General features: G+C 43.7%; 3 protein-coding genes across 4 annotated transcripts; 1 reads left to right on the plus strand and 2 right to left on the minus strand.

Moving 5' to 3' along the window:
• Nucleotides 1-1,155: 1,155 nt before the first annotated feature.
• On the plus strand, nt 1,156-2,960 carry n6amt1 (N-6 adenine-specific DNA methyltransferase 1). The gene is made up of 6 exons (XM_040016806.1): nt 1,156-1,513; nt 1,596-1,682; nt 1,782-1,872; nt 1,943-2,026; nt 2,100-2,241; nt 2,324-2,960. The coding sequence occupies exons 1-6, from the start codon at nt 1,377-1,379 to the stop codon at nt 2,431-2,433; spliced, it is 651 nt and encodes a 216-aa protein (XP_039872740.1). The 5' UTR covers nt 1,156-1,376; the 3' UTR covers nt 2,434-2,960.
• gart (phosphoribosylglycinamide formyltransferase) lies at nt 2,873-14,080 on the minus strand. Its single transcript, XM_040016802.1, has 23 exons — nt 13,971-14,080; nt 13,717-13,810; nt 12,089-12,238; nt 11,407-11,502; nt 11,154-11,328; nt 10,399-10,510; nt 8,326-8,394; nt 8,063-8,188; nt 7,874-7,961; nt 7,709-7,794; nt 7,453-7,621; nt 6,863-7,094; nt 6,459-6,553; nt 6,007-6,116; nt 5,706-5,904; nt 5,360-5,611; nt 5,126-5,278; nt 4,757-4,960; nt 4,514-4,672; nt 3,973-4,103; nt 3,582-3,723; nt 3,379-3,494; nt 2,873-3,272 (listed from the first exon to the last, which is right to left on the minus strand). The coding sequence occupies exons 3-23, from the start codon at nt 12,231-12,233 to the stop codon at nt 3,078-3,080; spliced, it is 3,054 nt and encodes a 1,017-aa protein (XP_039872736.1). The 5' UTR covers nt 12,234-12,238; nt 13,717-13,810; nt 13,971-14,080; the 3' UTR covers nt 2,873-3,077.
• Nucleotides 14,010-21,612, minus strand: LOC120724553. 2 transcript variants are annotated; one of them, XM_040016804.1, is made up of 5 exons: nt 21,511-21,612; nt 21,032-21,318; nt 17,286-17,552; nt 17,052-17,204; nt 14,010-16,970 (listed from the first exon to the last, which is right to left on the minus strand). In XM_040016804.1, the coding sequence occupies exons 2-5, from the start codon at nt 21,303-21,305 to the stop codon at nt 16,792-16,794; spliced, it is 873 nt and encodes a 290-aa protein (XP_039872738.1). In that variant the 5' UTR covers nt 21,306-21,318; nt 21,511-21,612; the 3' UTR covers nt 14,010-16,791. The 2 variants fall into 2 exon arrangements, with proteins under 2 accessions (XP_039872738.1, XP_039872739.1); XM_040016805.1 differs by lacking the exon at nt 21,511-21,612 and adding an exon at nt 18,585-18,819 and having other exon boundaries at nt 21,032-21,138.
• Between the last annotated feature and the right edge of the window lie 608 nt (nt 21,613-22,220).

A 22,220-nucleotide genomic window follows, 5' to 3' on the forward strand; every position in this document is an offset into this window, starting at 1 on the left:
GGTCTCGCCAAGTCCGGTCTCGCCGAGAACGTGAGTACGTACTCGCGTACTTTTTTTTTTTTTTTTTAATTTGCACAGAAATGTACAACAATTATGGCAATCTCTACAAACATTCTATTTTCCCAACATGAAATAGTATCAGAACAGGCTGAATTCCAACATATAGAAGATAGATAATGAACAAGAAGTACAAACAACAACAAATAAATAAAAACAAACCCCAAACAGAATCAAAGCAAACAAACAAACAAACAAACAACAACAACAAAAAAAACGTTATACCTTAGGGGTTTTCTAGCAGATCTAGTTCAATAATCATATGATTTAGAACCAGAGCTTGTTTTTTTTGTCCATAAATTTAACAGATGAGAGGAAGAGGCAGAGTTCTTTGTGAAAAGTAAAAAAGGACGGCTTTGTTTTCAGAAAACGACATTTGTGAATGAAGAATTCGCCCATAATAATTATTACATTTAGAACATTTTCAAGCTTCTTTTCTTTTCTTAGAGAACCCAAGATAATATCATTTTTAGAAAATTCAAGTAAGTTTGGAATCTTTGGAAAGAGCCAGTAGTGCACATCGTTCCACAGGGCTTTACAGAATATACAATTATGAAATAAATGTTCTGTTGATTCAATATCCCCATCACAAAAAAAGCAAGAATTATTATCAATAGCAAAGCGACGTCTGAGAAATTCTTTGGAAGGGTACATACCAGAAAGGATTTTGTAGTGGACCTCCTTAGCTTTGGGAGGAATGGGAAGTTTTAGGTAATTTTTTCTGATCTCTTACTTTTGATCACTAGAGAACAGATGTGAGATGGAATTTGGATTGGATCTATAAGGGAAAAAAACATTAGTAAATAATTCCCTAATTTGGGAGTTTTTTAGACTGTTAGCTGTAATGTTATGCCCATTTACCAAGAGTTCAGGGAGGTCAGGGGAACTATAGTCAGGGTTTTGAAAAAGATTATATGCCGTACTTAGAATGTTTTGAGGGATAGCCTTAGTAATTTTTTGAAATTCTTTGTTATTTATTTGCAGATTATAATTGGTGGTGAAATCTTCTAATAAAATTTTACCTCTATCATTTAACAAATGCATCACATTCGCGCATTGAGAAAGGGCCAGTGTGTTTGTTTTGATTTGTTGCCTTCTGACATGGCGCCGCGATCCCACAATACACTGCGGCGTGACGTCAACTCCAAAGCCCTATAAGGAAGTACAGCGAGAACGTCTCCGGGGCTGAGCTACCTTTATTTTTAGCATGAGTTTAGGCATATTGTCATCAAACATTAAACAGTGGCTCTGCCGAGCTTGATTCCTTAGTGTGGGCCAGCAGATGGAGGAGTGGATATTTAGTGAGCTGTAGAGTGAGCATGAGTACGGACTACCCCACGCCGCTTTATTCCCACGCTGGACGAGGAGACTTCCGAGAGGTTTACGAGCCGGCGGAGGACTCCTTCCTCCTGATTGATGCTCTGGAGAAAGACGCAGATCGGCTACAGCGGATGAGGTTAGCCATAGATCGAGTATTATTTCCAGTAGACACACACACATTTTTATCAGAGTCTTAACTGCCTCTTCAACGTTTTCAGCCCGTGTGTATGTTTGGAGGTGGGCAGTGGCTCAGGAGTGGTGTCTGCATTCCTGGCGTCGGTGGTGGGACCTTCGGCTTTATATATGTGAGCCATTCTGGTACCTAGCAGCAATGTCCAGCCAATGGGACTTACTGATGTAGAACATAGCATCCAGTTTCATGTACGCATGCATTTATGTTTCAGTTGCACTGATGTGAATCCTGCAGCAGCACAATGCACAGCAGAGACTGCTTCCTGTAACAGGGTGTCCCTGCAGCCGGTGATCACAGACCTGGTAATCTTCAGCTGCTCTTATGGTTTTCGGTTTTCACAACCTGCATATCTGAATGTTGTTCCTCCTGCAGGCTGACTCTCTTCTCCCCCAGCTGTGTGGGAAAGTGGACATACTCCTCTTTAACCCTCCCTACGTGGTTACGCCTTCAGAAGAGGTGCATCAGGGTTAATGAAGTTCAGGCATGGTGCATTAACCTCCACAGTTACTCAGTGGGTTTTCTTTTTCAGGTGGGCAGCACAGGCATTGAAGCCGCCTGGGCTGGAGGGGAGAGAGGGCGAGAGGTGACCGACAGATTTCTGCCAGCTGTGGTGCAGCTGCTGTCCGATAAAGGGCTGTTTTACCTCATCACAATTGCTGAGAATGATCCAGGTTGGTTGACTTTATTCATCGCAAATTATTCATTGTAAGGAATTGAAGCTTGAATAGTTGTTTCCCCCCCTTTCTTAACCAGAGGAGATCATCCACCTACTGAGCCAAAGTGGCTTGAAGGGAGAGTCGTGTTTGTCTACAAGAGCGAGAAATGAGAGGCTGTCCGTCCTGCGTTTCCACAGGAACCAATAAACATGACCTCCTTGGACATGTTTGTCCAGGATTAATTTCTTTTAGCCCCTGAGGTAGAATTCAACAAGAGCAAATCATGGACAACTGGACAGCTGTTGAATCTCGACAGGACGAACAGCATGGGAAAACTGCAAGGAATTGGATCAGTCAAAGGATATTTGTAATCCAAGCTGGCTACATGGAAGGACATTTAGGACTCTGGACAAAAAACAGCCACTATCAAAAATAAATGATTGAAATCCTTATAATTGACTGTTTGCATTCAACCACAGTTTTTATTATCAAGTCACCAATGATAACATTCAAAACCTCATAATCAAGCATTCAGATACTGTAACAAGAAGGCTCATCATGCTAAATCTGTTATTTATTGAGTCCAGTGCAAATCTACAAGGTATAAGTGGAATGTAGTTAATGCAGTCATTTATGTTTTTTTTCCCCAAAAGCTTTAAGTGACCCTACAGCACATGATGATGTGTACAAAAGTCAGCTGAAGACTTTAAGAAGTAAACTTTTTCTACTCATCACTCTGTGTTAGTGTCTCCATTTCTCTAAAACCAGTTTTGTGTAACGGAATTAAACTGGAATTGCTGTAAACAGCACATAATTATTATTATTATTATTTATTTATTTATTTATTATTTTTAACTTGAGTGAGATTTCCAGCTGATGCGTCCATCCTCTCCAAGGCTCACAGCGCCGCTCGCCACCAGCTCCAGAGTTGCAGGGAAGGCTCGGTGCTCGGCCTCTCTGATTCTGTCGGAGAGACTCTCCTCTGTGTCGCTACCCAGCACGGGCACCGCCTCCTGTACGATGATGGCTCCTGCGTCCACCTCCTCCTGATTGAGTACAGAAGCCACAGCAAAATGTTAAACAAACTTTCCTGCCTCCCACGACTCTGCTTCTTGGTTTTCACATCTGAACTAAACACAAGCTCCTACTTACTGCTACAAAGTGGACCGTGCAGCCGGTGACCCTCACACCAGCCTGCAGAGCCTGTTTCTGAGCGTTCACACCCTTGAACGAGGGTAGCAGAGACGGATGGATGTTCAACAGCTTACCTGTGACAACAAACGCACTGAAACTCTAAGAAAACTTAAATCTCTCTGATATTTCACAGAAGAAAAGATGCGCTTCAGGGAGCCTACCATTCCATTTCTTGACAAAGGTTCCAGTGAGGATCCTCATGAACCCAGCCAGACACACCAACTCCACCCCAAATTCTTCCAGCACGCGATCAATGGTGCCATCGAACTCTGCGCGGCTGCCATATAGTTTGTGGTCTACCACCTATTCAGAGCCAGACAGACAGGTTTTTCCCCAGAAAGTGTGCACACATGGATCAGACCACTGCTTAAGGTGTATTTATTTATTCATTTAATTCCAAACTCACATCAGTGAGCTCATCCAGACTTTTTAAATCTCCAAAACCCACTAATTTCCTTCAGGATTAATAAAGTATTCTGAAAGAAGTGGGTGTTATCATAAATGCATTTTTTCCCCCCCCAAGTTATGTGAAAAGCTACTTCTGGTTGTTACCCGGGTCTGGATGCCAGCCAGTGATGCTCTTTTCAGGCCTTGAACTCCTGGTTTGTTGGAAATCACCACCACAATCTCAGCTGAGCTGCACGGACGCTTGGCCTGCTCTATGAGGGCCTGCAGGTTTGTGCCTAGGAGAACAGAATAGTCATTTATTTTTAGACACCAGTTTAAAAAAATATGATCCTTCATATCTTGACTCTGAAGGTGCAGACATACAAGGATACAACTTCTCTTCTCCTTCGCTTTTTTGCACACTACATGTGTGACCTCTCTCCAGCCGCATACATTTAAAACAATTAGTCAGAAGGAAGACGTCCTCACCTGACACTGTACTTAAATATTTTGGAAAATAAAATGACTTTCACAAATTGCAAATACCTTGTCTAGATGATATTTTGTCACTGAAACATTGCGCCTGATAGTGGCAATGTTAGACTTAAAAACTCTTCTGTTGCTTTTATGTGACACACACAGATTTCCTAAACCACTTTTCAAATGGTACGTGCATGAACTCATTTCACCATTATTAGAAACACACCTGTGCCAGAGATGAGAACGCCTACTTTTGTCCTCTTGCGTGGTACCATGCTGTTGTCGTGACAACCCCCATTCGCCTCGACTGCCACCTCTTTGCTGGAGGCCTGTCCCGCATTGAGCAGGCTGTTTTTCAGGTTGCGGACCACCACAGGTTCGGCCCCTGCGTGAACACAAAGTTCATTTTTAGTCTCTTTGTTTCTGTCCCGCCAGCCTGTTTTTAAGCATCAGCATTTCACAGTCTCACCAGGTTCCTTGTGGGCCAGCGAACCGACAATCCAGGCCTCCTCGTGGGCTTGAAGCTGGCTCAGGACCCTCTGAGCGTCCACGGGGGCGACCACCAGCACCGCTCCCAGGCCGCAGTTGAAGGTGCGGGCCATCTCCTCTTCACTCAGACCTCCTTCCTTGTGGAGCCAGGAGAACACTGGGGGGATGCTCCACTGAGAGGCATCTGTACCGTGCATAAACCGTGTAAATAATCAATCAGGAGGTGCTGCAACTGTGCTGAATATAAAAACACTTCTGTTAAGTGTTTTTATACATTCTTATTCTTCCTCTCCACATTGTTCAGGTCGTTGTCTCTATGCTATAGTTTGCGTTTGTGCTTTCGTCTCACCTAAATCCACAGCCAGCTCCTGTGGCAGCACCCGTGGGATGTTCTCCAGGAGTCCCCCACCTGTGATGTGAGCGTAGGCTTTGACAGCACCGCAGCGCAGGATCGGCAGGAGCAGGCGGCTGTAGATCTTCGTTGGAGTCAGCAGAACCTCCCCTGGAATCAGAATTACAAACAATTGAGTTCAACTGTTAAGGGTAACCTGGAGCAAAGGCACACTTCATCTCTTTGACTCACCAACAGTCTGTCCTGACTTGCCAAAGGGAGCAGGGGAGCTGTAGCTGAGCTTTGCCTTCTCCAGGATTTTACGGACAAGACTGAAGCCGTTGCTATGAACCCCAGAGGAGGCCACTCCAATCAGCATGTGCCCCTCAGAGATATCCCCCAGTCTGGGCAGCAGAGCTCCTCGTTCCACTGCGCCGACGCAGAACCCGGCCAGGTCGTACTCTCCCGGAGGATAGACGCTCGGCATTTCAGCCGTCTCACCACCTGCAAGCAGAAGCAGATGGCATGAACTCAACATAACGTCAAGACCGGATCTACCTTACCTCATAAGCCTCAAATGGTACGTCTTGTTTCTCACCCAGCAGCGCGCAGCCGGCCGTTTCGCAGGCCTTTGCGATGCCCCTGACCACCGAGGCGGCCACGTCCACATCCAGGCTACCACAGGAGAAGTAGTCGAGGAAGAAGAGCGGCTCAGCACCCTGTGCCAGCACATCGTTTACACACATGGCCACCAGGTCCTGACCCAGAATGCCGTGCTGCCCGCATGCCTGGGTGATCTGATGATTTAAAAAAAAAAAAAAAAAAAAAAAAAATTAAAAGAAAATCCAAACACTGCTAGGTTTACAGGCTCTATTCTCCTTAAAGGACTGAAATCCCACCTTGAGCTTAGTCCCAACTCCGTCTGTTCCAGATACAAGGATCGGGTCCATAAATCCAGCCGCCTTCAGGTCAAAGAGCCCAGCGAAGCCCCCGAGCTCTGCATTACATCCTGGCAAAGACAGAAAAACAAGTGACTCATTCGTTCTAGTTTGTTGTTTAGACTACGGCTGCTTTATCTGAATAAAACAGATGTAATGAAAATCACAGCATTTAATGACTACAATTACTGAAAAGGCAGGAAAACGCGTTTTCTAATTAGAAAAAAGGTTTCCATCAGCAGAAGACGAAGAAAATAAAATGAGGTTTACAGAGTGGCATTTAAGCAATTTCCCCCCCCAATGTTGTGGGTTTGACATTCGATCACAGATACAAGCGCATAAGCTGTGTGTAAACACAATACAAACCCTTTCTTCCTTTTGTGTTCAATTTCTGCAGATAAGAACAAAATTACCAGAACGGGAAGTTGCCTTGGCCAGGGGTTTGATCATGTCCACCAGCCTGTTTCCGGCAGCAATGTCCACACCGCTGTCCTTATAGGTCAGACCTCTGTCAGAGACAACTGATCAGCACTCACTGAACTGTGACAGTCGGTAATATCGTGTTGGTCTGCAGCTGCTATCACAGTGAAGCTAATGAAAGAGGCTAAAAATCAGTCGGGAATTCCTCACTGTGAATTAGATCAGCTACATGACAACTTAATTAGCTGAAGATGAAAATTAATACCCGCGGAAAGAACAACAAGGACGCAGTTTATTATTCAAATACATGATATCCAGCAAAGGAATGAACAAAAGCACAACAGGATTTTTAGCCCCACACACACACACACACACACACACACACACACACACACACCTGTGCTGTTTCAGGTGAGCGATGGCTCGGTGACCGATGTCGCGCCTGTACACCGCGCCCGGGAAGCCAACTGCCGCCATGCCCTGATTGGCCGCCTGCAGGGCCAGCTCCAGAGACGACCTTACTGCAGTGACAGACAAGACCCGCCCGCCGCTGGAGACCACGCCTCCTTCTTTCAAGGCTGTACCGGCATGGAAAATCTGCAGCCCCATGTCCTGAATCAGGGACAACCCTGAGGAGGAGCCGAGGTGTTACACTAATAGTTCCAAGCACTATAACGTGCGCAAACACAGTATATGTCCCAAAAATCTAGATGTAGTGTTTTCAGTAAAGCACTTGCAGAAATTAATGCATTACATTAACTTGATCATTTTTTGCAATAAAATGTGCATGTTTTTGTTTTGGATTGCAGAATTATTACATCCACAGAACCACAGACTGAAACATTAACGTGAAAGAAAAAGGAACTAGAGTTTTGCACATGTACAGACTGAGAGGCTCACAGAAAAAGTGAAGCCACACTCCACCATCTTCACTCAACACAGACGAGTTTAAACAAGACTCCTGCTGAAATCGCGGATTTCCTGTACCTGTGATTTCGACTCCTTTCTTGTAGGAGCCGGGGTAACCGCCACTGGCCATGACCACAGTGACTGCAGAGCTGTCCTGGTGCCACACGGGGGCGTTGGAGGCCAGTTTGCCATTCATGGTGTTCATGATCACTTCATATAGGTCGCTCTGCAACAGCGGCAGCAGCACCTGGAGGAAAATGGCAAGAGCGGAGAGAAACGCTTAGTTTTAAAGAGAGGAGATGCAAAGGTGGACGTCTGCCTGTGAAACACACACCTGACACTCGGGGTCTCCGAAGCGGCAGTTAAACTCTAGCACCTTCGGGCCCCGCTCTGTCAGCATCAGGCCTGCGTACAGCACGCCTGAAAGACAAGGGCATAAACGATAAGTGAAAATAAATGAAGGCTGCTGCAGCAAACAGTGACTACAGATGGTACTCACCCACATAGGATGTTCCCTCCTCACGCATCCCATCCACAGTCTTCTGCAGAACAGTCTCTGTGATTTGCTGCAGCAGCTCCTGACTCACCTGTGCCACAGTGACAGAAAGCAGCTTAACCATTAAAGAGCCAGCAAAAACTAAAGTAGAGCACAAACAGGGTGGTGCAGCACGACTACAGTTAACGTTACCTGAGGGGTGGGGCAGTAGGCTCCCATGCCGCCTGTGTTTGGGCCCAGGTCACCGTCCTGCAGCCGCTTGTGATCCTGTGCAGGGGGCATCTGTGACACAGAGTGGCCGTCGCTGAAACACAGGCACTACAAAACCAGAGCATGCGGGATAAGCAGTTTGCCAATTTTGATGGAAGAAAAAAAATATACACGCACATGTATATAAAAAAATTCTTAAGTTTGTTTACGTTTTCTCAGACTTTAACTTAAACTATTGCACTCACAGATACTTCCTCTCCCTCCAGAAGCTCCTCCACCACCACCGTCTCCCCTGCAGATCCAAAGGCTCCGTCCTTGAGCGCACAGTAAACACAGCAAACTGTTGACACTGGAAGATCCAATTACCTCCCCCAAAATTCTTCAACAGCTCAATATATCAGGTAAAAAACAAAAAAAAAAACAAAAAAAACCAAAACAAAAAACCCCAACAAACTTCTGAGACTCCTCCAGCGATTATTCTACTGACTAACCAGGCGACTCGGCACTTGAGGCTGCTGTGCAGCTTTAAAGGGAAACAGTCTGAGAGAGAAGAAGAAAGGCGTTTAAAGGCTTCTGCAGTTCAATTTCTTTTGGGAGGATACAGGGCAGAGAAGCAGCTTTGCATAAACAAGGCACACCAAAGTCTAGAAAAATGAGGAACTGCCTACAGAAATATAATCCACTGCAGAATTTGTTTAGCACACAAAATAATGGCAACAGATTACGACAGCTGTGTAGCATGTTTCTGCCATCACTTTGAAGAAAGAAAAAGAAAAAAGTAGCACGTTATAATTCACTTCACTGCAGCACTTTTGGATGCTCACAACAGGAAACACAATGCAGCAGATCAAAGCAGATGACTTTGACCTGGAAGAAACGTGTTTGAATACTCAGTGAAGCCGACCTTAACGGTGCTTTCCTGAGTAGGTCGGAATTCCAGCGTTTCCAGCTGGAATTGCAGGGGTTTTTTTTTTTGATGAGTAAATATTCTAAATTATGTTAACATTAATGAGCAGTCATCTGTGCCTGCACTGCTACACTCTACTGATGCTCAATACTAACTAGAATAGCACTTCACCCTCTCGTCCAAACCTGGTCACCACCCCAATGCCAAACTCCAGACTTAAAACTGTTAGTTTGTGAAATCCCATTTTAATGTTTACTGAGGTATTTTCTGTGTTTTATTGCAGGAATAGTTTGAAAAATTCCTCCAACATTCCTCATGCTAATAGTAAATAACTCTCAATAATATAGTAACATACTCCGTTTTGCATTCCTGTTTAAAAATTACTTCCCAATACTTCCAAAAAAGAAAAAACACCTGAAAACATGGAAACTTGTTTCTGCCACATTTCTCCTCCCCCTGTTTTTTGGCAACTGAAACTTCAACATAGCTCAAAACGGACAAAAACATGTTTTTTTTTGTCAAGTTGGTAAACTCAAACTGTGATTTTGAATTATTACATTAAAATTTAAATGAATTAACATGAAATTTTGAATTACGGGTGGCAAATTATTTTCTTTTTTTCCTTAAGTGGCAGAAAGTTTCAGCTCACAGTAGCAACGTTTAACGTTATACTTCATCAGGAAATACACGTTAGCTTTCTGTTTGAGACAGAAACACTGTTGGTGCCAAGTCAGTTTTGTTCCTTAGCCGTTTCAAAACTTTTGGCCTAACGTTAAACAGTTTTGCTAACATCACGTAAGATAATCGGCAACCATGCTAACATTTCAATCTGTGTCTCATTAACAAAATACAATGTTAACATCGTATTTAAATACAGGCTGTCACTGGGTATCGAGAATTGGTCAATTCTCCTTGTATTAATTCGGGTGTTGTGAAATCTTTATGCGTTATTGATTCTAGTGTCTATACAATCAGACAGCACAGTGTAAAATCTGCATCTGAAGACATTAAAAAGACTGAGGAGTGCGCCATAACAGCAGAGCCACAACATAAAGGTGAAATTAAGAGGAAGAGCAGAGTTGGCGCTAATTCCCACCCTTTTCATATACACAAAGCAGTTTGGTCCAAAATTCATATTAAAAATAATGATTACAGCAGCTCTAAGTAGCCCAGAAATGTGCTGGGAAATTAGCATTGAGAACATTACATACATCACTGATCTAGGAGGACTGCTCATTGGGCAGCTGTGACTGAATATTCAAAAAGGAAGCTTTTACAACACTCATTTATCTATTTTCAATTAAAAATTTTAGCCAAATACTGCTGCCCATTTCCCCCTCTTTCCCTTCCTTGCTATAACATAAGGCCAGGGATTAATGAAGAGCTGCAATATTGCTTAATAGCCTCACACCTTCATAATGTCCATCACGGCCTGACAGGCCTCGTCCTGATCTCGCGCCACGATCACTCCCTTCCCTGCAGCCAGACCGCTTGCCTTCACCACCAGAGCTGGAAAGTCGGCCCTGGAGAATCAAAGAGATGAAATAAACCTGGGTAATGTGCAACAGGAATCTTTTCTCTGCCTCCCCGCTGCCGCCACAGACGCACAGATATACACTGAACAGATGCTGATACTGAGCATAAAATGTTTTTCTTTGTGCACCATTTAACATTTGCAGTGCGCGCTGCTGTTGGGGAATGGGTTTGCGATCCGTATGGATGAAGGCTGTCAGAACATGGCAGCTGTTGTTCTGCCCAAGATGCTTTACACGACCAGAGAAACTGCTCTCATTGAGCGCAAGACATTTTTTTCCCCTTTTACCCTCCCCTTTGTCGATAAAAGTAACAAATCTGTTTATGCCGGATCGCTCCGTGCGGCTTCGCTCATCAGAAAGGCGGTCATTACATCTTAGATCATTAACTCATGAAACCATCTGAGGAAGGAAACTTCCATCTTCTTTCACGGTGTCGCTTTTTATGAGTTTCACGGCTCTAAAAACAAAACTTCGCAGCCATAAACAGTCTTTTACCGTAAACAGAAAACCCCATCTCCAATCCCAACTACTTCTTCAATTAAGCTGGACCAAGACAAGTTTTCAACAGTCCAAAACCAGAACTGTAACTTTAATGAAGTGTATGCCTCACATATCCTTCTATAGTACTGACGTGCGGATGTAGTGACAGGCCTGCTGAGGGTCGGTGAAGGACCCGTAGCGAGCTGTGGGGATGCCGTGACGTTCCATGAAGGCCTTGGAAAAGCTCTTACTGGCCTCCAGCTGAGCTGCTTTGGCTGAAGGACCAAAACATGGAACTCCTGCGGCCGTCAGGTCATCCACAATACCTGAAAGAGAAGCAACAGGTGCGTTTAATATAAAAATCATACCCATCATACAAGTTTAAACAGACGGCCGGCACTTACCTGCTGCCAACGGAACTTCAGGTCCGACCACAACCAGCCCCACATGGTGATCCTTGCAGAACTGAGCCAGGATGGTGTGGTTGCTCACTGATACCTCTGCACAGAGTGTGAGCACTTAGACATCATTCAGTCTTCAGCTGCTTGACGGTGTAATCAGCATGGCATACCGAGCATATCCCATTAGGCTAATTATGTAATTAACTCAATCAGTGCATTAATTAATACATATCTGTGCGAGCGTCCTCATCGTCACCTTAAACAGAGGTGCTGTAAAAGTTTGTGCTATATTTATTAAAGCTCTTAATGAGTAACGCTAATGAAGAAGGATATGAAACGCAAAGAAGTTCATCTGTAAGATAAGAAACTTAGAATGTTGGCAAAGTGCAAAAACGTGTCATATCGCAGCTTTAGTGTGAAATCTGTGCAGCTACCCTTGCATAAAGCAGGCAAGCCAATTCCTCCGATTTACAGGTTTGATGCTTTGCAGCTTCTGGTTTAATGTGATGTGCATAAGTCTTGAGTCATCCTTCATTTCGTTAGGAAAATGGGTAAAAGGTGCAGTGATTTACGCCACAGCAAGACCTTCGAAAATTGTCTGAACGCTTGTGTCTCAGAGGGACACCTGATCTTCACAAAGCTGCCCGTCACTCAAGTATTAATATATAAAACACTTCCCACTTACCCGAATTGCTGATTTTTCCACAGCCGGCCGTGCCCGCGTTACCCGGCGCTACCAGGACCTGCTGAACCTGTGGCGACTGGGCCAGCTTCCACGCCAGCGCGTGCTCCCGCCCGCCGCCACCAACCACCAGCACCCGCCCTGCCATGACACCTGAGCGGCAAAAGAAGAACAACACCACCACCAAAACTCATCTTCTCATCCACCTTTAATTGACAGCACTCTTGCCAATTTAATTGCATGCAAACGGTGACCTATAACTGCACAGCTGCGAGGAAGCGGTGACCTTTTCAGTCAGCCTGCTGCTCTCATATTATCTTGTATCGCCGCAGTAACAAGGATCCAATCAAGCAGAACATAAACACAAGTCAACAATTACACAGAATGGTCACCAGGCAAGGCTAAATCACCAACAAGTGGAAACACAGGCTCAATTTGCATAGAAAAATAAAACCATAACAGCCACAGTGTGGCTGGGCAGTTATTCAGCAGTCCCTCCATTTTTGGAGTATTCATCCAACGCTTTTTTTTTTTTTTTTTTTTTTTTTTTTAAAATCCCTGTCGTGGAAATTTAATTAACAAAGCTCGCAGACACTGTAGTAGCAGTAAAAACACCTTTAATTCTTCTATCGCATGCATGAGGACAGACATCAGTCAGGGGGCACTGAGAGCCGTCTCTGAAAATGAACAGTACTGGCCTCTTTTTAATACAGTCAACAGAACAAACAAAGGCCTTAAACAGCTGCTGCTTACACATTTGTTCTTCCCCAAGGAAAGAGTTTACAATCCTTTACAAGAGCAGTCTGAGGTGATAAAGTCAAAGTACTGTTACTAAGACAATATGTGACCAATACGTAAAAAAATTCTAACATATCCCTTTTACTTCAAACTATTGGGAATCTATTAGAAAGCAGGATACGGATATAAAACAGCTGAAAGGGACTACAAAGTTGTTTGTTGGCCCTTGAAATCAAACAAACTGGGGTCAGAGTTTAAACCATCCCCATGTGCGCTGACCTGAAACCCATTCCTTGAACCCTAGGAGGTTGCGCAACTGCATGGTTTGCTATAGTAAAGGCCAGTTTTTGCAGATACACTGAATCAGTGCAGTGACTTCAGGGATAAGACAACACAAAGACGTGTGTGTTGCACAGTGGTTGCGCATGCTCAACAATTAACCAAATCATCGGGTTTGATTGAAATCACTCCGCTCATGTGACTCGCTTTTAAGATGCACGAGTCCAATAAGGGTTTAAGAAAGCTTTTTTTTCTTTTTCTTGAGAACCTTCACTGACAAAGCTGTTTATACGCTGTTACACAACATGCTGCGCAAAATGATGCATTTGAAACTGGTATTACTGCACTGGCATGTGCCAGAATGTATATGAATGAATTTCACTGCTATACTCTGGGAAAACAGTGAAAAGGTGGCAGCATGTACACAGAAATCCATGCATTTAATTCTAGAATAACAAAAAAAAAAAAAAACATCCAGAGCATTTCTAATAAACTTTCTTGGATCGTCTGTGCAATGCATTCAATCCCATTCTCTTCCACTAAGAGTACATTCAGCGACATTACCGCGTTAAACTGGGTAAAGTGAGCATGTCGCGTGCCATTTTAACACTTACCTGCGCGTGTTAAGTGTATGTGTGAAGCAGGAATTAGCCGGAGCCCAGACCAGGACAGCAGTCAGATGTGTAGCCTCTGCTCCCAGCCTGCTGACTGACCGAGGGGATGCAAAGTATGTCATCACACACAACACACCACGTGGATCCAATGTAACAAATACATATTCACTATACGTTAGCAAACGCTACGAAAAGTTAGCTTAAAGTGCCACGAAGCATAACAAAGTGTATCGGCGTTTGTGTTCGCTGCTTACCTTTATGTGTTGTACAAACTAATCTGGGACACTTTGTTAGGGAATTCTACAACTTCCTCGGGGTGTAACTGGCAAGTGCATCATGGGAATTGTAGTTTGTTCGCCATCTCGTGCTAGTGTGGGAAACAGTCAATGGTGGCGACTCGAATTAGGAAAACCGGTAAAGGCAACTAACTAGATGGTGATGACAGCAACACCTGGTGTAACACCCCAGGAGAGATTGTCGGCGCAAACGTTGTAACAGTTATAAAAGGCACACAGGCTCGTTATTATCGAGCAGAGACGAGGCAGGTCAAGTTCATCAAACAAAGTTTATTGGACAAAACCACTAAAAGTGTAGAGCTGAAAAAAAGAACTTCTTAAGTAGCAGGGCTGGGAATACCGAACCGTTAATTAAGACACGTTATTTACAAACATTACTTAAAATAACAAGGTTCAGTAAAATGATCCTGTGTAGTCTGTCTACAATCCTCAGTGCAATTTAAATGGTGCGTAATACCCATTTCCCGGTGTGTATGCTCACATGCATCAGAGGGAATTCCACCACACGTGCCTAGCCCTCACAAGCGTAGTGGAGCAACCCTCCACTAAAGCAAAATAAACCCATAAATCAATATATATAAAACATAAAACAACTCAGTAAACGAGATGCAAAAGAAACAAGAACCAACAAACACAATTAACCAATACTCAGAACAATGTGCAAGTCCTGGAACTCAGTGAAGATTAAAGAGAACGACAACTGCAAGACAACAGTATCATCACTTGTATGTAAATGTACATTATTTACATGTGTCACTACTTTGCCAAGATCTGGAAGAAAACCTAAACTATTACCCTCACGAGAGGAAATTGGTTTCTGGTGCAACAGCGTCACTCCACACAGTGTAGAATGATGCTGCCAGAGCTTTACATCTGCTCCAAAATTGACACCTTCTAGCTTGACTGAAATTTGCAGCTGCCCACATGGACTAGTTATATGCTTTCTCAAGAAAAGTTTTATGGTCAGATGAGACAAAGATTGAGCTTTTCAGCCACAATGACAAGTGGTATGTTTAGAGTAGTAAAGGTGAAGCTTTCAAACCTAAAAACACTGTACCAACTGTCGAGCATAGCGATGGTAGCATCGTGCTGTGGGGCTGTTTTGCTGCCAGTTGTACATTGCACAAAGTGGATGGAATGATAAAAGGCTACTTCCAAATTCTTTAACTTCACATGCCGGTCTGCTTCCCAGGTGTTTTTGGTGACTAAAGCTTGAGTTTTACATCACTTCCACTTTTCCACTTTTGTGAGATCACCGGTCTAGTCCAATCATCTTTCTGCCGGCCTTCTTTAGGCCAATCAACCTTCACTCCGTGTACTTCAAATCTCACTGCACATCTGTCATTCTTCTTTGCAGACACCTATTTGCAACCCACCTCCTCCCCATCACCGCCTCTCACTCATCATTCAAGCCTCCATCTATTTCTACCACCAGCGTCTAGACTTCAGGGGTGTCCTGCTCTAGTCTCTTTCACAGATGGGGTTACGTTCTGCTGTGCTGGGCCATTGGAGTCTAATCGCCAAATACCTGAAATTGAATTCTGTACATCTATTAATTATGCTCAATTCCTTCTAGACCTGCTAGAAGGCTGAAATCTGGGCGTTCCAACAAGTAAATGATGTCAAATACATGAAACGTGCATTTTGAATAGAGAACGCAGACTACCATTAAGCTTCTGAAAATCTTCCCAAAGCCCTGCTTAAAATTTGTGGACAAGGGTTAAAACCTGTGTTTTGCCAAGAAGCAAACCACTTTAACTGAACTCAATTCAATACCAATTCTGCCAGAGTGGTGAAATATTTGCCCAGAATTATGTCAGAAGATTGTCGATGTCTACCAGAAGCATCTGGCTGAGGTGCAACTTGCTTAGGGACATTTAACCAAATATTAGCGGATGTATATGCATGTTGTTAGCCCGTGCAGATTAGAGAAACTTGTACAAGTTACTAAAGATGTATACTGTACAATCATTCCACCCTGGAAAAAGAACAGTTTACTTAAAAGCCCCAAATTACCATGATATTCATCCTCATGGATAGTTTATGCAAACTTCTGAACTTTACATTCAAACCATCACATAATGCTATTGGCATCCCTATAATGTTAACCTAATGCAGGCTTTTTAAAAAATATCTTTTTATCCACAAATTCTTTAATTTTGATCATAGCTTCTAAAAAACGATTCAGGAAACACTGACAAACTTTAGGAACGATCACAGCCATATCAAGCTGGGATAACAAACACAACATAATAAGTTATACAAAAAGAATCCACTTTTCATGCAAGTGTGACAGTTTTTTCCTTCTCAACTGTAGCGATTTGTAGCGCCCTGACTGCAGCGACTCCATCACTTTTAATGTGGCTTTGGAAGCAATCACAGGAGATTAACCTGCTGATAGAAGCTTCTTCACAAAAGCACATAACAGCTCTGAAATACATGCTGGAGCTGTGCCATTTATTGCTTTTTGCAAGCGATCAATAAATTCTGAAAGTCAATCTTGAAGTTAACATGGAGATGTGTAAAGTTAGCAAATAAGGGCTGAGAGCAGGGTGGGGGCTTTTAATAATGTTGTCTTTAAAACAAAGATACAAACACGTACATCTCTTAAAATGTGATTTCTAATCAATATTGCCACAGAAAAATGGACAGAAAGTCAGAGTTCACTTTGAGCTTTGATTTAAATCTGCTGATCTTAAACATTTGGATCAATACAAAGTGTTATTGATAGTATAAATAGATCTTCAAGCTTTAAGTCCATCCACATGTGGCAGTGCGGTCACAACAGAGGGAGTTCAGGAGCATCGAGGAGTTCTTGTCCCAATTCTGACTCTCTTATGGCAAACAATGTGACGCCTGAGCTGTACGCTGCAGGGATCCTGATGTGAGTCATCTTGGGCTGATTATTTTCTTCTTCTTCTTCTCCTTCCTCCTCCGTGGCCATCTGCCTCACCTGACCTGAGGAAAACAGGAAAAACAGTGTCAAATATCACATCGGGCACAAAATGTAAAGGAAATCTTCACAAGCAGCTGCTTTACCCTCGACATCCAGGGCCTTCCACCGTGGGTCGGACTGGCTCTCCGAGAGGCCCGACAGGGAGCAGTCGGGCGTCAGTCGCTGCAGCACGTCTTCTCGACGAATCAGCAACATGGATTCACTGCAGAGTCGCTGGTGCACCTCTCCCTCGCTTACTACAACGCACAATAACCAACACCAGCATGAGGAGCTGATTCCTCTTCCCTATAAGCAGCTATTTCCTTTCCCTTACTCACCTACATCTAAAGGATTGGTCATAAAGACAGCGTTGGATGTGACCCCGAATATTAGCTGGTGGTGCCAGGCGTCGGGCACCTCCTCACCCTCGGGTACAGCCAGCTGCATGTTCATGGTCGCCACGGGAACAGCGCCTTTTCGGATCCAGCGGGCGAGCCAGGGGACCAGTCTGACTCGCCTGCGAGGGTGGAGGTGGAAGAATCGGCCTGTCACCTGGCCTCCGCTGGCCTCCTGCGCTCCCTGGATGAGCTGGATGTGAGTCGCACCTGAAATAGCGGGATGAAACGGGACGCCGACATTTATCGCATCTGAATCATAACAGTTAAACAAAAAGTACGTGTCACGTCCGCTCAGAAGCTGAAATGTGGGTGTAAAAACTGTGTAGCAGAGCCGAGAAAGTCAATTACAGCCTCTCCTGCGAGAGACATCAAACTCTTTGTCTAATTCAATAGGGTACTTTTGAATTCGCCTGGTTGGCAATGCAGCCAGCTGTCACACTTGTGGGAAGCAGCACTTATGGGTACAAGACATTACAGAACGGGGCAGTTATAGTCCCTGTTAGCATCTGTGACACCCCAGATATAACTGTCTGTGGAGCTAAATTAAGATATGCACCTATACCACACTTTATGTATTAACATTTCATTACCTGAAATGTCATGGAACAGCTTGCCGAGAGTGAGAAATTTTGAGCTTGAGCCAACGGCTTACAGTGTAATACCTGCCAATTTAGGGGGAAGCTTTTAAATTGCACAAAACCACACATTTTTAGGGAATTGTAAACGCTAAAGAGACTGCATTTATGTGGCTTTTCTAGTCTTAATGGCCACTCAAAGCGCTTTAACACCAGAAGCCACGCTCGCCCGTTCAGGCAGAGGTTTATAGTCTAGATCGATTCTGTTTGAGCTGTGTAACCTTCTCGGTCCCCTGGGTTCTTGAAGCAAATGGCCAAAAGCAGCCCTTGGGATCATTTTATGCAGCCCGTGGAGCAGAAAAAGGAAAGAAAGCAGTACTGTATGCACAGGTATAGCCAAAAGACATTTTTTTAACATCTGCGGTAATTTTTATTTAGCAACATTGCTCTGTGTTGGTACCTCATCACCGCTTTCATTTGAATGTGAGATGGATATAGAGCTGCAAGACCCCCTACTGCCAGCACCAATGCCATGCAGAATAGAGCAGGCATCACTAAAAACAGATATTAAATAGTATAGTTAAAAAAAACAACATGAAAGAAAGAGCTGGGTTGCAAAGAGGCTTGCAGGGGCAGCTTAAATAGGTGCCTTTAAGCTGCTCACTTATTTGGCAAGGGGTCACCACAGCGGATGGATCCACAGATTTGACATCAGATGCCCATCCTGATGCAACCATCCCCGACTGGAACTCAGAATTCAGTAGCATGTGACCTCTTCAGGCTGGGTTTGTTTCTCCTTTTGGCAAATGTTTTCACCACTATACTGAGAGGGGCACTACAAGAGATTTTTCAATGGGATGTGAGATGTATAACGTAGGCCAACACTGAGCTCAGCCGATCTGCAATCAAGACAAATCACAGTTTAATTCCATCTCTCCAAGCTGTCCACCTGACAGCTTTTGTTCAAATTTCTTAATTGTCTATGTCGCTTCTGCAAGAACTCAGAGGACCACGTGCATTGTTATTACATCAACTTGTCAGCAGTCAGGACTGAGATTTGTTTAGTAAGGCGTAGCAAAGAAAAAAAATTCCTCTTATCTTGGAAGAAGCAAGCACAATAAAGCACAATAAGAAAATAGACCCTCATGTTTTGCATCAACTACTCGTTGCTACATTCTTATTAAAGAGGAATCAAGACTCATTAGGGTTTACACAAAAACATATTCCAGTATGGAAAGAGGGATTCTGACCAGTTTAAGTGCGCACACATCAGACACATTCAGCTAACGCTAAAGACTTCCTGTAAGATGGCACTCAGACAGTTAGAGTGCTCCCCACATCTCCACCACCCTAAGCCTCAGTATGGGCTCCTAACAGGTTGTATGCCATGTCCCTTGCTCTATTCCATGATTGCACCCCATCCACCACAGCAACACCATCAGTAAATCCACAGACGACACCACGGTGATGGGGTTCATGTCTGTGTGAGATGAATCGGCCTGCAGGGACGAGGTGGTGCAGATGACGGTGAGATGCAGAGACAACAACTTGCTTCTTTTGTGTGTGGTGCAGCTGCACAGTGGCAAAAAGGCGTCTTTAGAGAAACTCAACAACACTCGCTGTCTCAAGAAATCCCAAAAACATTTTGTCTGACTCATCACACCCAGACAATGCAGTACAATAAAATCAAGGACAATGTTACTTCCCCATAACTATTTAAGCATAGTTTTCATTTATTTTGTATATATTATTTGTATCCTCTTTAGCACTAAGTGCTGAACTTAGTTTTGCTGAACTTGTAACTTAGTAATTTTAATCATTATTTAGGGGTCTGGAAGCCATGCTAACTTGTCGCCGGGAAGGTTTAGTCTGTTACACTGGCTGGAAAAGACACTCACTTTCAAACTTTTTTTGCAGTGTTAGAGCATAGCAATATCTACGGCTGGATTAAGTGCATACAAATGCCTTTTTTTCTCCACACACTTTTGCACTTACAGGGTGCATAAAGTGTTCCAGAGGGCTGTCACTGGCCTGCAGCTTTCACTTGGAGAGCCCCGGCCCTTGAAGGTTAAACAGGAACTCCAAGAGAATCGATCTAAAGCCACCGTCGCCTGCTTGTGCTGAAATAATTCATTTACTTGTCATTTGGCTTTCTGTTTCATCAGCTTGTATATGCTTAATCAAGTTAATGACAGTCTGCTGAGCTTGGTTTCATTTTTATGGAAAGTTGAAGCATCTAAAATCTGTCCAAATCCTCACGGCAAAGGAGCATTTGCAGACCTTCAAATGTAAGCTTTTTACATGTATAGATAAAAAAGCAGTTATGGTGTGCTTATAGAATTCTCCCTCCCCTTAGGGAATCCACAGTGAAACAGGACCTACACCCTATAACTGTTGCAGTAGTCAAAAATTCATGAGAATGAAAGTTACCTGGCAATAAAAATATATATTATGCACAGACAGAGAGAATGGACTAATCCAATTGTTCTCTGTCTGAAAAAAAAAATAGTGGAAAGTTGGATATAAGAAAGAGAAATACAATTTCAACAGTACGTCTCAGTTTTTCCACGTGATAAAGAAACAGTAATGGAGGAAATGAAAGAAACCTGTCAGCACCATGGTTTGGGTTTAAACTTTGAAAAAATGAATGTGTAAAATTACAGAAAAAAATTTGATAGCTCATTGCCCAGACTCTCCTGTAGTTTCTGTTATTTCATGTGGACGCATTGCAAAAAAATAAAATAAAAGATTTCTATAGTCAACAGTGGAAAAACTGTTGTTTTTCTGTTATTTCACTGCATCTATTACTAAATTATTTTGGTGTAGTCGGAATGGGCGTGGGGTCGGTCTTTATCACAAAGAAAAGCTTATAATACATTTCATATTTTCCAAAGCCATCCAATGGGTCAGACTGGAGTCTCTGCGGGTCGATTCTGGCCCCCAGGCCTTATGTATGACCCCCCCGATTTAGACTTAATACTTAAAAGTAGCTCAATGATCAGGATATGATAGTGCACACGGCATTTTCTGCACATTTATGTGCACTTTTTGCGTAAAACGTAAAACAAGCACACCGCTCTCCGTCTCTTTAGCCACGTTTAGTGTTCTCACCAGCTTCACTGCGGGACAGCAGGTAGTCCGGCAACGGTGACTCGTTCCTCCGCAGACGGGTTTGGACGCAGCGGTCAGCTTCCTCCGGGGTCACGTCTACTCCGAGCGCCTTCAGCACGTCCACCACAGCCGTGGCCCCGCAGGCGGACGCTCCGATCTGCAGGGTCTGCATCTCCAGAGCCTCCTGGACGGACCACAGCATGGCTTCATCGGCCCCTGCCTCCTCATCATCCTCACGACCTCCCCGCACCTCCTCACACACAGCCGCCTCCATCTGAGAGCCTCGCCTGGAATTATAAGTAAAGGCACAAAGTCAAAGTAAAGCACCTGCAGCCATTAACCATGTAGCCCATGAATACGGAGGGGAGAGCTTAACGAGATCCAACACATATGTGCACCGAAATTACTCCTCATAGTCCACTCGGGTGTTTGCCAGTCATAACAACGGATTTATTTACGTTTATTTTACGTGTCCTCACCATTTCTCACGCTGTCAGACACAAACCGACAGCTGCAGCCACAACAACAGTGTGCGCATGCCCGTACTGCGCGTGTTCTGCTCCTCACCGCTTTCTTTACCAGCAGGGGAGAGGAGGAATGAGGTGACTGGCGCCCCCACTGGCCACTTTCAGGTATGACCCACGACCACTACAAGTGCGTCTCTGCAGGCTGAAGGCATTTTTACACCGAAAACAATTCAGTTTGCATATCTGTCTACAAACCGTGTTTATAAAGTAGTAGTGCTGCATTTTAATGTATTTGGAGATCTGCAACAGACTTGTATTAAATCATTTTGGCGTATCCAAACAATTGTTTTTTGTTTTTCAACTGTGCATGCTCTTTGGATTTTTTTTATTCATTTATTTATTGGTAAAGTCTAATCTGGTCTTATTGTACTTGAGTGTAACCAGATGTTTGTAGCTCGGAGTAAAGTCTCTGTATTTACATCCATGAAGGCATCGCTTATAGATTTTAATAATGATTCTCCTACCTTTCTGAAAGTGTATTTGACTTGGTTTGATGCTGTGAAGTTGTTCTGTTTAACCACTGAATAATAATTTTGTCATCATCCACTTTATTTGTCTTCTGTGCTCTTTCAGGCCTTTGTTTGTAGCTGGCCATCATTCTTTTAATAATGCACAATATTATTGATCTAGCCACTCATAAAGTTGTTGCTGTCTCTCTGACA

Source organism: Simochromis diagramma, unplaced genomic scaffold (assembly GCF_900408965.1).
Source record: "Simochromis diagramma unplaced genomic scaffold, fSimDia1.1 OVJJ01000695.1, whole genome shotgun sequence".
Classification (NCBI taxonomy): domain Eukaryota; kingdom Metazoa; phylum Chordata; class Actinopteri; order Cichliformes; family Cichlidae; genus Simochromis; species Simochromis diagramma.

Bases quoted from the DNA above. Each gene is read 5' to 3' on its own strand.
- LOC120724553 (XM_040016804.1), bottom strand. From the start codon at position 21,305: ATGGAGGCGGCTGTGTGTGAGGAGGTGCGGGGAGGTCGTGAGGATGAT. The intron at 17,205-17,285 runs GTGAGTAAGGGA...TGTGCGTTGTAG, and splicing joins GACCAATCCTTTAGATGTAG to TAAGCGAGGGAGAGGTGCAC. The intron at 16,971-17,051 runs GTAAAGCAGCTG...TGTTTTCCTCAG, and splicing joins GAAGGCCCTGGATGTCGAGG to GTCAGGTGAGGCAGATGGCC.
- gart (XM_040016802.1), bottom strand. From the start codon at position 12,233: ATGGCAGGGCGGGTGCTGGTGGTTGGTGGCGGCGGGCGGGAGCACGCG. The intron at 5,612-5,705 runs GTGAGAAACAAG...TTCTGCTTGCAG, and splicing joins GGCCGGCTGCGCGCTGCTGG to GTGGTGAGACGGCTGAAATG. The intron at 3,724-3,972 runs GTAACAACCAGA...GGCTCTGAATAG, and splicing joins TGGCTGGCATCCAGACCCGG to GTGGTAGACCACAAACTATA.
- n6amt1 (XM_040016806.1), top strand. From the start codon at position 1,377: ATGAGTACGGACTACCCCACGCCGCTTTATTCCCACGCTGGACGAGGA. The intron at 1,514-1,595 runs GTTAGCCATAGA...CAACGTTTTCAG, and splicing joins GATCGGCTACAGCGGATGAG to CCCGTGTGTATGTTTGGAGG. The intron at 1,683-1,781 runs GTGAGCCATTCT...TTTATGTTTCAG, and splicing joins GGACCTTCGGCTTTATATAT to TTGCACTGATGTGAATCCTG.